We start from the raw sequence: 18,990 nt of genomic DNA on the forward strand, positions 1-18,990 counted from the left end.
ACAGTCGTGAACAGAGGAGGTGAGGGCAATGGGGTCCTCTCACACCCCTGTTTCCTGATCAAGATCAACAAGTGAGCAGAAAGTTTTATGTGTCTGAAAGAACAAAAGTAACGGTCCTCTATGGCTGGAAAAAAACTAAGAAGATGTTTTTGATTCATGGTGGCGGCAAAAACCAACTGAGCTCAAGTTGGTTTTGTGAGGATAGCAGGTAAATGGTAACATAAATTACTATAAATAGTAAAAAAGAAAAAAACGAAAAAATGGCTTGGAGTTTTATTGGTGGATTCATAATATTTAAAATAAACCTGAGTAATCAGTGGAAATAATGCAGAGGAAGCTCTGCCATGTTTAGCTCAATAAGTTCCTAAATGGTTCATTAATTTATTTAAAGAGCCTCAGTGCATTTTAAAAGTGAGCGCCAGCATTACTGAAACCGCACTGAACTGATGAATCACAATCTATTCTTCAGGCATACACAGATTTCCGTTAATCTGGTGGGAGCTGAATGCTTGATGAACAAATAACCACCCTTTAGTAAGCGCTTTTCTGTAGCATTTCTGACCTAGGTTAAACCTTTTTACACACAACAAACGCAACTTTTTTGGCTAAATAAATGAATTAAAGAGATGGCATTCATTCATCCATACATTACGCACATTCCTGTTAATGTTCCCCACCCTCCATTCACTAAAAACCGTGTGTGAGACAGTCATAGTTTGTGCAAGAAGAAGTACAGCATAATATGGTTTTCCTTATAAAGTCATAGTTTCTCATGAAGTGGGGTGTAAAACAGCAGTAATAGATGGCAGCAGCAGAAAATATCACTTCCACAAGTTTGAGGTTATTAAATGTCTTACATGTTAATTTCACGTTAGGACACTGTCTCCTCATCGTCACTGCTGTACCACTTCATAAATCTCTCCAGGTCCTTTTTGAGTTAGTTTCAGTTGTGCAGTAAGAATTCATGTCAACTAATCAGCTAAACTGAGCTGATTTTATGTCAGATTGATCTGTTTTGAAAATAAAAGGTACGTGTATATATTACGTCATCCAACCTAGAAAGATTTCCATCTCAAAGTGTTACAGAAAGGTGTGGGGGTGTTAATTCAGATAGCACAAATGTGCCACTTTGAACACAATGTAAATAAGTAGTAATATCACAGACACTCACATGGCAGGGAGGGGGTTAATTTAGCATATGATCAGCTTATCAGAGGACTCTGACAGATGAGGTCATTAAGAGAAAGCACCAAGCAAACTTTACTCCTCCATGATTGTATATCTGAGATAATTAACTGCAGCTCTGAGAGCATTTCTCACATCAGCCAAGTCAAATAAACAAAGACAACTTTTGCTTCTGATGTCATAAATATTTTCAACTACTCCCATCCACCACTGGTTTATTTAACTCAATGCAGTGTGTGTGTGTGTGTGTGTGTGTGTTATCGTGATATGATTTTTTATGGTAAAATGTTAAGAAAACACTTGAACTCTGAAAGGATTAACAGAGTTTTACACAAACACTGCAGGTCTGACACAGTAAGATTAATTTTTATGGCAGTATAATGTATAAAACTGCAATCCTGTGAGGATTCTGGTCATTTATTTCACTTTATATGCTGTCCAGTGTCTGAATGATGCTGTGAGAAACATTAACAGAAAAGTTTTTGACTGAATGAGTTTTCCTTTACAGCTGGATGAAGCCTTTTTTTTTTACATGTCTAATATCTGAAAAGGGTTGTCGAGTCCATGATGCCCAGTAAAATAAAGACAGATGGAAAGAAGAATCTACCATCTTGACTGATTACGGCTTTGAAAAGCTGAGCCAGGATGATCATTTACTCCTTCTCATTGGTTTTGTTTGTGAACAGATAGGATTGAATTAAACTGCTGTGATCAGCCTCATCTCTGAGGCTGAAGAAATTACTTACAATGAGGGATCAGAGCTAGATGGGTGCGATTAGCTTAACATGAAGATTGTACTGTCTGCAGAGGGGGCTGGAACAGCACACAGCAATAACAGGATGTGTTAATGAAAGTGGACTTTATTACACATGGCAAAACAGAAGACTGAGAGATTTAATCATAAAGTGAGTTCAGTTGGTAGTTTTTATTTTTATCCTCCGTATTTACGGTTTCTGTGGTTTTGTCTCTGCAGCACCCGAACCTGCTGCTCCCTGCAATGCCACACCTGGGAACCAGAAATGGCAGTCATGGCAATCGTCCCGGCCTTTCAGACGAACCAGCCTGTCACTGGGCTCTGGTTTCTGGCACGCCACCGGTCGCCACTCCAGCCGGCGACTGTTGCGTGCAATTCCCCGCCATGTCGCCCAGATCCTGCAGGCAGATGTGCTCTGGCAGATGGGACACACCGGTACGAAAGTGGCCTCAAGATATCGTCTATAAATTTAATTTTAAGTTCAAGTCAGGCTGCCAGTCTAAACAACAGGTCCATTTTGTTTCGTCTTTTTTTTTTTTTTTAAACATTTTTAACATTTTAAATGAACATCCATTTGCATCGTACGCATGCTTGCATTTGAATCCACAGACACATCTACATTTCTGTATGAATGAAAGTAAATGGTGGTGCATTCAAAGACAAATGTGAAGTAACAGGACAAAGATGTCAGTTAAAGCTATATTATTCTGCTGTTTTCTCTGAGGCAGTTTTTTGTCTGCACTCATCAGCTATCTTTCATTATCATTAGCATGTAAGCCCATTTACACTCACAGTAAACACTAAACCAGACACACACACACACACATATATATATATATACATATATATATTTCATATTTAATTTAATTTAGATATTTGCATATTTACACATTCATTACAACTTCCAGATCACAATGAATCTACAAAACATTAAATCACAGGTATATGGAACTGAAAAATCCAGCATGTCACATCATGATCAGAGTAACCTTTCCAGATCTAGAAGATTTTAAATGTACATACATGCACATTTCCACATGTGTGTAGTAATTCTGACCACCTGAGCTGACTCACCTCATCATACAAACTGAAGTCAGATCTATTAAGTAAGAAAGATACGATAGATACAACAAGCTTTATTTTCTCATGAACCTGGAGTGTGTACAGTGTACACGAGAAACATTTCTCTAAAGCACAGAAAGTATTTTTTTGTCCTCTTGAAGACAGCTTCACCTCAGAGGTAACTAAATAAGACTGGTTCACTCTTGCATGTGCAGGTTCCGGTGTGAAGGTGGCAGTGTTCGACACAGGCCTGAGCGAGAAGCACCCACACTTCAAGAATGTGAAGGAAAGGACCAACTGGACGAATGAAAAGACACTGGATGATGGTGAGAAGGAAGAAAATCATAAAGCTGTTGATTAATTTTGATCTTTCTTGGCCTTCTCTTAATGCACACATTCAGGCTGTTAAAGCACCTAATGTTTTCCAGCCGCCATTACAAACCAGAAAGAACAGATCATTCTGTATTCTTTTAGTCAGTGGGTTTACTTTTTCCATGAACCAACATCCTAAAGATAAATAGTAGTGTAGTGTTAGTACTGAGTTCAGTAATCTCTCTAGAAACTCGCTTCTTACTGCAGCGGGGTTGCAGCATGTAAACTTGCTGCAGCGATAACCGAAGGCAGGGAGACACATCTGGATCTTTGCATCAGCAGGACCTTTGTCTCCTCTTCTGAGACACTGAACACAGTGTACAATTAAGATAACAGTTATCATAGATTGTGGACATTTCCGACATCTAACAACTGATTATGAGTAATCTGATTACCTCTGTCAGGATGTGTTTCTGGGGTGGAACCAGGTTGCGCTCTGCTGCCTTGTCCTAGACCATCAGTCCAAAACTGGCCCCTAATCTCTCTGTTCCACCTCCAAAATGATTAGAGAACCAGTCAAAATATTGGACACTTAGCTGAATGAAGAGGTGTGTTCAGAAATACTCCCAAGGTTACTGGTTACTGTACATTTGTAAATGGGAAATTTGAATTTGTGTTGAAAAGTAATTTTAATTTTAAATCATTACAAATCAGCTTAACTTGACTCCACCAGACTGGATAAAGTGTCAGGTTTAGTGTTTACTGTGAGTGTAAATGTGCGTTCATGTTAACAATAAAGAAAGATAGCTGATGATAAACTGCTTTCTCTTCTTTTTACCCCAGGCCTGGGCCACGGTACATTTGTAGCAGGAGTTATAGCGAGTATGAGGGAGTGTCAGGGCTTTGCACCTGATTCAGAGCTGCACATCTTCAGAGTGTTCACCAACAACCAGGTACATACAGCACATGCTCTGTGTACTGCTACCGTTTGGTCATTTTGGTGGAAAAAGACCAAATTTTCTGAAATTAAGCATCAGATTCTCAGACTTTTATAAATTAACTTATGATTTATGAATTGTGAGATTAACTGTCTCTCTTCCTATCTCCTAGGTTTCATACACCTCATGGTTCCTGGATGCTTTCAACTACGCCATCCTAAAAAAGATCGATGTTCTCAATCTCAGCATCGGGGGACCTGACTTCATGGACCATCCCTTCGTCGATAAGGTGACGTCCACAAATCCTCAGTGTTTCAGATGGTTAATTTTATCACAGATTGCAGATAAATAACCAGAATAATTCTCTAGCTAGCTTTTTGTCCTTCATGTTGCACAGTGTTGCATGCCAAAGTAAACAGAGATCTTTGCTTTTATTGTTGTGGTGTGTTTTCCCAATGAGATGGTGAATCATGACATCAAAAAGTGTAAAAATAATAGTAACGGAATTAGTTGTAGCACTGAAATTGAGCATATTCATTTTTCTGATCTTTGGTCTTAATTATAATAATAATAATGTTTATTTACAGACTACCTTCAGTGCTTTGCAACTCACAGAACAAGAAACTTTACAGTACAAAGTTTGATTAAACGTGTTGCATAAAACTAGTTCCATAGATAAAATACCTTCAACGGTGTAACATGACACAAGATTGATATGCCCTCGTAAAATGTATAAAACCAGCACCAGAATAACTCACAAAGATGTGAATAATAGCTTAAATAAAATCAGGAACTGTGCTCTGAAAAAAATGTTCTGTAAAAAGTCAGCTGACCTGATTTTCCCAGAACAAATCATTCCACAGTGTCAGAACAAAGACTGAGAACGCTTTATTACTTTTAGACGTCAGTCTGGTCGCCGTGACCTTTAAAAGACCTCTGCTCAAGGAACATGCAGAGCCAGAAGGACAGTGGTTTAAAAAGGCCAGTGATAAAGCCTGGGCAAAAAATATTAAGGACTTTAAAAATAATCAATAAACTCTTAAAAGCGACTCTAAAACCATACAGGTAGCCAATACATGGATGATCACGTTCCTAATTCCCATTAAAAGCCTGGCAGCAGCATTTTGCACCACCTGTAGCATGTCAGAGATTTTTGGTTCAGACGGGTAAAAAGGCTGCTGCAGTAATCCAGACAAGAAAAAAAAGGATATAAAATAATCCATGTCTCTTTAAAAGGCAAAAAAGTGAATGTTTAGATTGTTTCAGTAGGATGATAAAAACACAACTAGACAACTTTTGTGACAGTGTGACCAAATACCTGGTGTGTATTTCTTTACATTAAATAAATCCTTTATTCCTGTGACTGACAGGTGTGGGAGCTGACTGCCAACAAAGTCATCATGGTTTCTGCTATCGGCAATGATGGACCTCTTTATGGGTATGTTCAGTCAACAAACAGCTGTTTCAGTGGATGGCAATAACAAATATGCAACCAGTCGACCACTTTCTTAGACAAACATTTAACCTTTTATACTTCATTAGCTCGATTAAGTACATGCCGTACCAGGTTGAGGCCTCAAAGCAGACCAGAACCCACTGGAGAAATTAATGGCTCGGTTAGTTGCCATAGAGAGGATGGCTAGGGGAGAAAGAGGTCTGCTCCTCGCTCAGACAGTTGCACCACTACCCAATCCCACTTTTGTAACAGAAAATTGATGAATGTGATTACTCAGGCCTGGTCTGGTGTGATCTGGCCTGTAGTTTAGAGTGGCTCTGCTATATTTGGGAAAATGTTTCTCCATATTGCAAGTCACACTCTGTTTGTTGCTTTGAAGTCTCTATCCCATCTGTGCTGCTGTTACAGCATGTAGAGTTTAAGTTTAAAGCCAAACAGTGGTGGTACTGTTGCATAAATGGAGTTTGTAGCCACTGGAAAATAGATAATAGCATCTCAATAGATAATAGAGCATCTCCACTGTTTACCCCCCACTACAGCATTTCTAGCTAATCTCTGCTGTGTAGAGGTCTGTTCATGCAGGTTGAAAGAAAGTGGACACCCTTTTATCTTTTCACATAGGTCCTCTGATTTGTAAAGTCAACTGGTAGCCTCTATGTCTGGATGTAAACTCTTACATTGGCTTCCTTATGCTTGTGGTGTAAAAACCTGGCTGTATGATCAGTGGTGGAGCTTGAATTTATACATGGGATGACCAGAGGGTAGGCAAGACTATCAGGGGGCCATACAAAGAACTGTGTTCCTCTCGCTAACACACACTCACATGCACTGCTGTGATAGCTGTGGTCACATGACAGAGACATGAGAAATAAAACATCTTTACATTAATAATCTGGATCACCAAGTGGAAATATTTACAACAAGTTCAAAAAGGTCCATAGAGAGGTACGTTGTTTTTTCGGGATGCTTGATGTGGTAGTATGAGGATTAATGGCTTCTCCACCTGACTCCACCTGTTGGCAGACTGGATCCCAGGGTGAACCTGAATGACTTGTGATGCGTTGGAAACTGTAGGGGCTTCTGACACTGGGACTGGGGTCTGTCTCAACCTGAACTGTGTCCCTTCTCTTTGCAAAAAGTCAGAATATCCCCCTATGCAAAATTAAACTAGTTACAGCCCATATTTCAACATTTTAATGCTGTAACTTGCAGCCTTGATAGCCTCCTGTTTAAATCAAACTGAATCATGTAGCTCTAGCTTAGTCAGCGCTTAGAAACGTAGATACTGAGGTGCTCTTTGAGCATTTTTATGGTTTATTTTCAGCTCCAATGTGAAGATCTCAATTAACTGAGTTGATGTGTAGTCCCTAAATACACTAACTGAAAACTTAATGTGACATGGTTTCTCCACATCAGCTTAAAACTAATCTATAACTACCATATAACTAGATTAGCACTGCCGCGTAGCTTTATGCTAACATCAGGTTATTAGACTTACATAACATTAGTAGTTGTAAAAAATCTCTTCTAGAAATGTGCAGCCAAAAGCAATATATTTAAAGTTAGGAAACCAAGTTAAAATTTACTTCAAACTGGTGTAGTAATACTGGTGATCCAAGCTTGTCTAGAAAGATGCTTTTTTGTCCTCCTACAGTTACATGTCAGTCACCTGAGGTGGCATCAGGGTGTCCATTCAGATTTTAGGGGTGGTCGGCACCACCCCTCTAACTCCGCCTCTGCTTAAGATGAGCTCAAAGATCAGAGCAGTAGACCTGTATGTTGTTTAAAGCTCAATCCAGTTGAGTTTTCTTGTGAAATCTGGTCCCTACACACTGAAATTAACCAAAGGCAATCTAAGTTCCTATTTTGTAGTATAGTAGTGGTTGTAGAGCTGGTGCTTTTGTTTGTCTTAGTTACTTTTACACTTACCATCCGCCAGGTTTATCCCTAAACCAAACGTTTATCCAAATGACCCCCCAGTACGATACGTTTTATGATCCCAGTCTTCACTACAAAACATCTCTGTGCAGATAAAAACAAAGAGATTAAACTGCACTGTGCCTTTAGGACTTATTCAATATATTGTTTTTCATTAGCACCCTGAACAATCCAGCTGATCAGATGGACGTGATCGGAGTTGGGGGGATCGACTTTGAGGACAACATCGCCAGATTTTCCTCTAGAGGCATGACCACTTGGGTGAGTTAGTGCACACAGTCCGATTCACTCCACCACCACAGATTCACATACCTAGCCTTAAAATCAGCCCTCTGCTTTTTGAGCTAGTCAACCGTTTTGTAAGCTCTTGATCCCTCATCCACATCCCATCAGCCAGTTACCAACACACACACCTAAACACACATGTGTACTTTTCTTTTATCAGTCAGCCCTCAGCAGACATCTGTTTTGGGATCTGGTTAAGACTGATTCATTCAATTTCTTCGTCAGCCACCCACACAGCTTCAAACACACATGCATCAAAGCTTGTAAAAATTCAGCTTTTTTACTGTCTCCTCTTTCGATCCCTTTCTGTCTCTGAGATAATTTGGTTTTGTTTCTGTTGTTTGAATTTCTTGTTATTATCACATTTAAATGAGGTCTCACAGGAGCCTCGCATTTTAACCAGTCGTTTAACTCCACACTGTTGTCGTTATGACATGAAGTGAAACAAACATTTAACTCTGTGAATCAGAGGTATATTTGGACATGAAATGAACATTTTCGTCCTTGCTGTCTGGAAAGCAAAAGCTGTGTATAAACCCAGAAGTGGGACGGACAATTTTAAGTTGAACTAAGTGTGCCGTTTGAAAATGGTGTTATATAAACAAAACAGGATCAAAGTACATAAACTTACGTTAATTTGAACCTTCATCTGAAACATTTTAAAGCATGTTTTTCTTTTAATGAAAGGCTCCATGTTACATAAGAAAAAAAAAAGATTCAAACCAAACCTAATAAAAAAGGTCTTTGACTGGGTCTCATTTTGTGGTTATTTTCCAGCTTGTGTGTCTGTATCTCACTTTTCGTCTCTGTGCCTTATCTCTACCCAGGAGCTGCCGGGGGGTTACGGCAGAGTAAAGCCTGATATTGTCACCTACGGTTCTGGGGTTCGCGGTTCGGGGATGAAGGAGGGATGTCGCTCTCTGTCTGGCACCAGCGTGGCCTCTCCTGTGGTGGCAGGTGCTGTCACGCTCCTGGCCAGGTCAGTTTTACAAGCTACGTTAATCTGCTTGCTAAAATGATGAGTATTCTAATATTGTTATACTTCTCCTCAATATGGCTGCTGTTATACTAGAATAAAGTAATACAAATTCACATCAGACTTTTCAAAACTCAATCAACTTCCTCTGTAAAAATTATGAGATGGATTCCTTTACTTTCAGCATTTGTTGGTGTTTGATGCTTTTAAGCCCCTTTCAGAAGATTAATGGCTTTATTCAGACGGGACTGTGAGAGAAACAGAAAGAGGCAGCTCTCAGAAGGGTTTTACCCATGTTGGTGTCCTTCCACCCGTGTGGATTGCACCACTGAAATATGCTGCATTTAATGTCTTGATCATGTATTTTATATGCTTGCTAACTAGGCAGAATGATAAAAAACAAGACTCTGATTTTACACTTCCACTGTCCATCACTATGACTATACTGCAAAAGCAATCTAAGGGTGCTTTCACACTGGTTCTGTTTGGGCCGCTTTAAACAATCCCTGGTCCATCTCCATGGATAGTACAGTTTGTTTGGACCACTGTGAACGTGAAGTCAAACTCTGGCATTATGAAAACTGAGGGTTTCGGTTCACTTGCAAGTGAACTCTGGTGTGAATTGCTTACAGTGTGAAAGCAAATGAACCATCCAAAGAGAGGAAGTGACGTAGACCCTGTCATAGCGCTACATGGTGGATATCTAGCTGCCTCCCCTGCTGCTCATACTGGACAGAGTCTGGTGGAAAGTATATTGGGTTTGAACACTAAAGTAAAAGCAGAAACCCTGAGACCAAATTTCTTGTTGCCCCATTTTTTATTGGCAGTGAATAACCCGCTTTTGTTCCTGGCCAATCAATGAGCTGGATTTTCTTCCTCTTCTTGGTTAGTTGTCATTTTAGGGAATATCGCCCCCTAATAAGCAGTCGTTGTAACTGCATGACTTTGTTTAGGTGGTTTGGTTCAGTTGGGTAAAGTGCAGTGTGAAACAAAAACAAACCAATCGAACTGAGTCCCCCGGAATATCCTGGTGTGGATGAGCCTTAACTTAAATTGTGGTGGAATATGCACCGTGCAAAAAGTCTAGTTGTAATTTAGCCAAGGAATATTTCTCCAGACTTCTTGAAGGACTTTCCAAAGCTCTTTGGATGTTTCTGCCTTTTTTCTGTTCTTCTGGCTTCTTGACAGCCACCCTTCCACAGAGACCTGGTCTGATGAGGCTTAGACCAACAGACCTCTCAGACATCAATATCACAGGTGCATCTTTTACAAGATGACTTGGATTATTATCTATTTATATTATGTTGAGTTTCACTTCTGTTGACAACAGGAATAAAATTCTTTTACTCTTGTTCCCTTTGTAAGAACCTCTCAGGTCAGAGTCTGATAGAAAGCAGCAGCCAGTACAGGTGCAGTGTATTCTCTTCTCAGTGAGTGGGTGATCTAAACTTGAAGTCAGAATCGATTTTTCTGGTAACTTGGTTATGAAAACATGTCCCTCGCTACCTGATGAGTCACTGTAGTGTTTTTTAAGATAAAGTGTGGAGCTGTTTGAGGCCTACCTTATGTGGCTGAAAAGAGCTTTTACTCTCCTGTAGAGGAGTTTGTACTACAGGACACATGCAGTATAATACTGAAGCTTGACAGTTTAATTACCTCCAGTTTTTGTAATCCTGCTTGAGCAGGCAGTGAAATGTTTCCCAGAGGACTGAGGCGTTTCACTGATTAATGTTTGGTGTTATTCTCAGTCTGTCAGTATCCCGTCCTTACACGGTGAAAGCCTCCTCTTTGCAGAGCTGTAACTGAGCTGATTTGTCAGCTCACATTGCTGCGTTAAACATCACACCGCCCTTGTTAACAACAGGCACTTCTTCCTGCTCACAGCACAATCACATAATCACTGGCACATGAAAACCAGCCCAACCCTGTTCTTCCTTCCAGACTGAAGAAACTGACACCAGCACATTCACTGATGTAACTCGACCTGTTTGATTCTGTCCTGCAGCACCGTCCTGAACCGGGAGCTGGTGAACCCCGCCTCCATGAAGCAGGCTCTCATCGCCTCAGCCCGCAGGCTGCCCGGGGTAAACATGTTCGAGCAGGGCCACGGGAAGCTAGATCTAATTAGAGCCTACCAGATCCTCAACAGCTACAGACCTCAGGCCAGGTGAGATGTTCAGCGCAAGTAAAATCCACACAAAGTCATGGATGCAGAACTTGCACACACACAGACTTTGCAAAGAAGTTATGCTGCAGCTGTGAACATACACCCAGCAATGATGTATATGTGAGAGAGACCAACCCAGTGTTTCTCATCGCCCTGACTGGAAGAGAAGGTCAGGAGCCAACTGGCAGAATTACTCATCCCTTAACATCATACTTACTGACAATCCCTCTTTTGAATTCTACACCAACTGTAACAATGAGGCTCTTAACACCATGCAGCTTGGTCCATTATGTAGGGAAGCAGGTAAAATGAGTTTTTATAGCTGTTAAACTGGATCGCAGTGTCCACAGATCCAGAGGAGGACTAAAGATCCTAAATGCTCATCTATGTGAACCAGAGGTGAACTAATACAATAACAACTGTTAAGGGACTTTACCTCCTAAATGTGGTGATGCTTTTATTTCTTTCTTAAATGTATAACAGGGTAAACCCTAAATTAATTATATTTGAGTGTCATTTAAATTCAGATAAATTTCTTTTCTCATAAATATTAAATTTCAAAGCAGGATTTTTGTCTTCTTTCTGATCCTGTTGTATCTGGATACATCAGGGTCTGGGTAATGACATTTCTAAGGATTCATGTCATCTTAGTTATGTCGGTATTATGATACACAAACATGGCACCTTTCTGGTTTCAGTCATTTCCAGATCATTTTTAGTTTTTTCTTTTTTATTATTTTTATTTACCAGTTTATTTGCCAGGGACAGAGCATAATAAAAAAAAAAAGAACAATTCTGTAAATATGCCAGATAAAGCCTAAGGTTTACTAGTAATAGATTTTATTACTGTTACATGGTAAATTGAGCTTGATGTGGTTTGGTCATTACACTTATATTCTGTTTTTGATGGTTTTTTATTAGTGTTGCGCAACAATTCAATTTTTAATTGAAATTAATTGCATGATTACATGCAAAATTCAGTAATGAATTCATAAGTAAACTATTGCACACTTTTAAATTAAAAGCACTGCTACACAAAGTTCAGTATATTTTGGTTCACAGGCACTTTAAACAAATTAGCTGTTTTCTAACAGCACAGAAGCAGTTAAACATTGTAAATTTCAACTCAAACATTATAAAAATTAAATGTATTTGACAAAGAAGGATTTAGGATTTAGCTGTGTGAAGCTGCTCTCCTTTGTTACACAGAGGAAACTATCAGAGTGAATTTCCACCCCTCAGGTGTGTCTCCCTGCTGGAACAGACTACAAGCAGGATTTGATTCTCAGTATTGAAGAAGGAAGGGATTCAAGAGAAAAATAAAGACAATGACGGTAGAAGAGTTATTAACCCTTTAAGCACCAGAGTTTTTAAAGTTTTTAAGGGAACCAGTTTATGATGGCAGTAAAATTACTCATCTGATTTAATATTGTGGCAGCACAACTTGGCAGTGTATAATGTGTGTGTGTGTGTGTGTGTGTGTGTGTGTGTGTGTGTGTGTGTGTGTGTGTGTGTGTGTGTGTAAGTGTAATATATACTTATCGAAAACTGACCTTTAATGCAGTTTAATTTTTTGCATTTTTTTCTCCAGGGTAATTGAGTTTTCAAATGAGGAAATTATTTTATGATGTTTGCTTGTAGAAAATGTTTTCCCTTGAAACAACTATGAAAAGGAAAAATGCATATAGAGCCATAAGAAATAAATGTAACAGATCTGAACAGATTTTTTTCTTCTTATTTCTTTAATGATTATTGTTTTTTTATAGGCAATAACTAATTGGCTCTGTTAGTTCCAGGTTCAATGTGTGCATTAAGGTCATTTTAAAGAAGTTTTTAATGAACATTGAACCAGTCTGGCTCTTAACTGTAGGTCTCTCTAGAACACTTAATTTACCTGCACATCACCTGCAGGTATCATTTAACTTGGACTGCAAAAACATGTTTGGATCCTGCTGCAAAAGTGTTTATATGCCTTGTGTTCTAACCTTGTTACGGGAGGCACATAAAACCACAAAGTCCACAAGCAGAGTTGTGCCTTATTCAGCTCTGTTCTTGTTTCTTCACAGTCTGTCTCCCAGCTACATCGACCTCACAGAGTCTCCATACATGTGGCCTTATTGCTCTCAGCCCATCTATTACGGAGGAATGCCGACCATCGTTAATGTCACCATCCTGAACGGCATGGGAGTCACCGGCAGGATTGTTGACAAGGTGAGAAAAGAAGATGGCGGGAATGGAGACGGCCTGAAATTAACATCTTCTCTCTAAGCCTACTAAATGTTTTGCTCTTCCTTTCAGCCCATCTGGCAGCCTTACCTCCCTCAGAACGGCGACTACATTGATGTCGCCATCTCATACTCACCTGTGCTGTGGCCTTGGGCCGGTTACCTGGCTGTGGCCATCTCTGTGGCCAAGAAAGCTGCATCATGGGAGGGGATTGCTCAGGGTCATGTGATGGTCACGGTGGCATCACCTGCAGAGAACGACGTGAGTGGCTGCAGAAACAACTGAGTCATGTCTTCTAAATGTTGCTTTACTCAAGTAAAACTTGGTTTACTTTATCTGCACACACCTACAGGGGATATTATGTTTCTAGTATTTACTTTTAGTTAACTATTTAGGATATTTAGCTGTTTATTTGTATCAATAAGTTTAGCCCCTGACTTATTACACACCTGTGTATATTCTTGCAACTGTAGCATCACCAAAAGTCACCTTCAGGCTTATTATCTGAGTTTGTGGGGAGCAGAAGAGAGACAGTTGAGATGAGAAAACTGATAAGTTGTCCACAATCTTTAATGTTACACACAGATTTTTAATTTATTTTCTATATTCCTTAGTCTAGTTCATGGTTGCGGGGAAGCTGGAGCCTGTCCCAGCAATTAGCAGGCGAGAGGCAGGTACACCCTGGACTGATCTCCAGTCCATCGCAGGGCCAGCACAGAGTCAAGCAACCACTCACACACACACACACACACTCCTAGGGAGAGTTTAGAGTGACCAAATTACCTAACATGCATGTCTTTGGAGGGTGGATGGTGGGAGGAAGCTGGAGAGAACCCAGGCATACACGGGGAGAACATGCAAACTCTACACAGAAAAGGCCACTGTTCAAACCTCCCACGGGCCAAGACTGGAACCAGCAACCTTGCTGTGAGGCTGCGGTGCTGACCACCACACACCATGCAGCCCACACTTAGATTTTTATAAAATGTAGTAAATTTTCTTCATTCAAACAGACTCTTCCAGCAGACATCCAGGTTACAGCACTTTAATGATTTCAGCTGTTTCTCTTTGTCCTTTTCTGTTTCTTGCTGCTGAGGTAACATTATTCCATCTGTTTTACCTCACGGTCTCTGCTAACTCTGATGTTCTTTTTCATTCACTTTCACTGTAACACAAACATACAGTACTCTGCAAAAGTCTTGATCCAGCCCTCATTTCTTTATATTTTGCTCCTAGGCTTTGTTGTAGTCTTTTGAAGTGGTTTTGATCTGCAGTTCTTCTGCTTTCTGAAGGTCTTTCAGAGTTTTTCTTTGAACATTTTCTGCTTTTTACTCATTTTCAGTCCAGAGGAATGCGTTTTTTAAGCCACTTAATGTTGACCAATAAATCATTCAAGCTTAAAAAGGTTCTTAATGAACCAGTGATGTGTAAACCTGGCTTTTCTCAGCATAGTGTGCAGCATGTCTACTGCAAATGAACAGGATCTTAAGGAAGGGAAACAGGTATATGAGGTATGTCACATGACACAAGAACCGGACTGAAAATCACTGACAGCAGGTCTGATGGAGGGACCAGGATCCCCAGAACCTGGACCTCAACAATGTGGGATTATCTGGACAGAGAACTGAACAAAAAGCAGCTAAAATCCAAAGAAGAGCTTTGAAAAGTCTATTAACAGGCCTGGAGAACTATTTCTGAAGGACTAGTTAAAAAAATAAAAACTCGTCTAAGAGGGTTCAGACTGTGTTGAAGAATAAATCTTCTCGGAGCAAATATTCACTTTTTTCCAACAAATACTGTATTTTTATTTCAAATTGCTCATGATGGGACCTGATTCTTGTTTCCTTGTCGAGAAGAAAAAAGAAATGAAGCTTGGCTCAAGACTTTTGCACAGTTCTTCATTAGTGTGAGATGTGTTCTCTAAGGTCCTTCTATCCTTGTTGTTGTGAGGATATAGATCATCATTACACCACTTTTTATATTTGTGTCTTCAAGTTCCTGTGTGGAGTGTTTTGGATGATTCATCAGCAGAAATAAACCCGTAACGAGGCCCCTACGCTCTCTTTACTTTTCCCTTTTTGCAGTCGGAGGTGGGAGGAGAGCTGACATCCACAGTCAAACTGCCTATCAAGGTAAAGATTGTTCCCACTCCACCTCGCAGTAAGAGGGTGCTGTGGGACCAGTACCACAACCTGCGCTACCCGCCGGGCTACTTTCCCCGAGACAATCTCCGCATGAAGAACGACCCACTAGACTGGTATGTGTGTGTAGAAAAACTTTACATCTTGGGCTTCAGACGTTTCCCTCCTGAATCAACCTGAACAAGCTGTGGAAGGTTTGCGTTTGTCTTTCTATTTACAGGAACGGGGACCACATCCATACTAACTTCAGGGACATGTACCAGCACTTGAGGAGTATGGGGTACTTTGTTGAGGTGCTGGGAGCCCCCATCACATGCTTTGATGCCAGCCAGTACGGTACGACCACAGAGACTAAATCCACCCAGCAGCAAACATCTGAAACGCCGACGGACTCAGAAAATAGACTAACTGATGGACTGTTTGGCTTTTTGTCCCTGCAGGAACGCTGCTGATGGTGGATAGTGAGGAGGAGTATTTTCCTGAGGAGATCACAAAGCTGAGAAGAGACATCGACAACGGGCTGTCGCTCATCATCTTCAGCGACTGGTACAACACTTCTGTGATGAGGAAGGTCAAGTTCTATGACGAAAACACAAGGTATGCAACTCAACAACACTGTGACAGCGACGCTAATACTGTCATTTGTATGTCTGAGCAAAGCAGCTTTCACAATCCGTCAGAGTCACGTCGACAGCGTAAACAGTCGAGGTGTTACCGTATGTTAGTCATTTTCTGTTGAGGCTCCGGTTTTTAAGGGTTAAAGGAAAAGAGCAACAAACCGCAGAAACTGCACAAACATTACAAAGTCAGAAAGCCAAAGCATGAACAAAGCTTTAGAATTCATTGTCCTGGATGAGCAGCTCACCTCCGTTGTGAAAAACGTTCACTGCAAGTCTAATTCCAAGATTTTTTTAATAGAAATTCTTTGATTTTAGTTCCTCTACTCAAATATTTTAAAAGTTCTGTGACAATCTTTGTTTTTATGTGTTAATTGATGTTCCTATAGACACTGAATAATAGTCTATAGTAAATATAATTTATTTAAATGATAAAACTAATAGACTTCTTAATAAAATAACACGGGTATCGGATCGGCACTCGGTATCAGCAGATACCTAGATTGGATCTCTCTAGATACTGAATCGCTGATAGTGAGATTGTGGCAACTGCAGCCATGTTGTGTTTTGCTGCACACACTCATTGCTCATGAAAATATGAGCACAACATCACAATCTCCAGAACGTGCACATGCGTGTTAATCCCTGCACAAATGCAATCAGGTCTGTGCACACACACTTCACAATTGTTACACACCAACGCTTTTTTAACACAAAAATGATTACATCTGTGAGGTCTGCGATCTTCACAACTACAGGGCTGTACATATAGGAGACTGAAAATAAGCAAAATTCATCTAGGAATTGGTGAATTAGTAAAGTAATAAGTAACTGTGTAGAAGGATCTTAAAAAAAGGTGAAGTTGATCAGTTTTACAGATGTTTTAACAAAGGCATGTCCAGGTGGAACCACCAAAGCGATAACTACCCAAATTCACAGTAGAAACACTAACAACAGCCCAGAAAGAAGTCAACCGGAAGCCAGTGTACTGTACTGAGAGCGCACACTTCACCCGTATCTTTGTGATTCATTTCAAACTAACACATTACCAGAGTTTTTACAACTGGAATATAACTCTTTACCATAAACAGCCAAAGTAGGACATGATTTATGGTCTTGTGAAGGGCTTTTTGCGACTCTTTAGCTGTTTTATGGACTGAATCTTTGTTCCACAGTGATAAGATGTAAATATTTTTATGCTTATCTAAACACAAATTTGCAAGTACATGTGCAACTAGTGTTTGTCATTCATGTAATACACATTTATAACTGTAATGAGACTAATTTCACTCAATAAAAAAAAAGTACTAGTATAATAAAACCTTTATAAAGGTCTATGGAAAAATAGTATTATATAGATTTTGATGCATTTCATTCCCTGGTACAACATCTCTGACCTAAATGCTAACAGGTTAACTGTGGGCAGCTGTTACTTTCATTGTTGGCACAACCAATAGTATTGATCTCATTCTTCTCCATTTCTTTCATTCATATGCATAAATAATTCAGCACCAAATTTCATTAACCCTCGAACACCCAATCGGTTGCTGTCGACTCAACATGACGCTTGTCATCCTGTTTCTGGTACAGACCAGGTTAAACCTCAAAGCCCATCTTTACGGTGAATCCAAGCCTTAATTTTTCTCTATAACAGTTTTTTTTGTTGCACTTAGTTTAGATCTTTTCTGTTTGATACAGCCAGACTGCATACATGGATATGATGTGTTTAAACTCTTAAACCACTTTACTAATAGTCTAGTTATTCTTTTCCATTCACAGATTCTTCCATGAAACCCTCAATAGGGAGGCCTATGTCACACTTTCAGAACCACCGCTCTGTAAAATTAAATATTCCTGTGACTCTTAATCATTTGAAGCATCTCACCTTTTTTCATCCTCACATCTCTATATAACTACATGTTTCTACATTATCATATATAAATGCAATCAGTCTGAAACCATCATTTGATGAATCCTAAAAGAAAAAGCTTAATCTTTTCCCAGCATTACTGTAAACATGAACCCAGAGTTCTGGGTGGCAGTTTGGCTGCAGGTAGCAATCAGCGCTTCTGCTGAATAACTTCATTGATCTGTAGCTGAGAAACTTGTCAGAGATTTAATGATCCATTTCTCTCTCTGAGTTGAAGCTCACTGTTAAGTCTTGGCTGATTAGTTGGGCTGGCGGTGTTCCTGAAGGTTGCAGACGTTTGGCTAGCGTAAAAAAAAACAACATGCAAGTTCCACTTCTTTACAAATTGTGCTCATTATTTACTTCCTGCTTTCTGATTATAAAGTCAGATGTGTCCTGATGTCTGTCTGTGAGGCTAAATCACTGGTGGTTGTGTTTTCCTCTGACACATCATCCATCACATGTAGTTTTGGTATCCCATAGCAACTGCCTGTTTACTTTAGATGCATCTAAGAATTTGAGTTTCTTAACTGAGAGGTCATCTAGCTGTCTTTACACCTATGAAAGGAGCAAAAAGTTTGTCTAGATTTCCATCACTCGAGGTGAAAGGCTATTCTGATTAAATCAAAAACGTAATAAACTAGGGTTGTCACGACACTAAATTTCAAACCCGATACCGATACTAATGATGGTGCTCGATACTCAATACTGTTTCCGATAGTTTTTTTGTTTTTTTTATCAACGTCAAAACACCAAAAAAATAACACAATCTAAACAAAACAACAAAAAGTAATAATAAGTATAAGAAAAAGACAAACGATGTAAAATAATGCATTATTTTAAAGCTCTATTAGTTCGTGCAGAGAGTCTTCATACAGTCAAGAGTCAGACTTTTTGCTCACTGTGGTGCAAAAATACTACTACAGATTAGCTTTTAAATATTTTTGTCTACATTAAAAGGTAATAATATCGGACTGTAAGCCAGAGCATGATCAGGCCAGTAGCAGCTTCATGCAGTTTATCT

General features: G+C 39.7%; 1 protein-coding gene across 2 annotated transcripts in view; it reads left to right on the plus strand.

Annotated features, from left to right (window-relative positions):
• The window catches only part of mbtps1 (membrane-bound transcription factor peptidase, site 1), a 45,683-nt gene that overhangs the window by 20,872 nt on the left and 5,821 nt on the right, over positions 1-18,990 (plus strand). For both annotated transcript variants that reach the window (XM_041997229.1, XM_041997230.1), the window contains exons 4-16: positions 2,159-2,374; positions 3,217-3,327; positions 4,157-4,266; positions 4,424-4,540; positions 5,622-5,689; positions 7,804-7,906; positions 8,758-8,909; positions 10,912-11,073; positions 13,140-13,284; positions 13,372-13,560; positions 15,384-15,556; positions 15,661-15,776; positions 15,881-16,037. In XM_041997229.1, coding sequence (XP_041853163.1) covers positions 2,159-2,374; positions 3,217-3,327; positions 4,157-4,266; positions 4,424-4,540; positions 5,622-5,689; positions 7,804-7,906; positions 8,758-8,909; positions 10,912-11,073; positions 13,140-13,284; positions 13,372-13,560; positions 15,384-15,556; positions 15,661-15,776; positions 15,881-16,037 — 1,819 coding nt within the window. The remainder of the gene's footprint in view (positions 1-2,158; positions 2,375-3,216; positions 3,328-4,156; positions 4,267-4,423; positions 4,541-5,621; positions 5,690-7,803; positions 7,907-8,757; positions 8,910-10,911; positions 11,074-13,139; positions 13,285-13,371; positions 13,561-15,383; positions 15,557-15,660; positions 15,777-15,880; positions 16,038-18,990) is intronic.

This window comes from Melanotaenia boesemani, chromosome 10, assembly GCF_017639745.1.
Source record: "Melanotaenia boesemani isolate fMelBoe1 chromosome 10, fMelBoe1.pri, whole genome shotgun sequence".
NCBI classification, from domain to species: Eukaryota; Metazoa; Chordata; class Actinopteri; order Atheriniformes; family Melanotaeniidae; genus Melanotaenia; species Melanotaenia boesemani.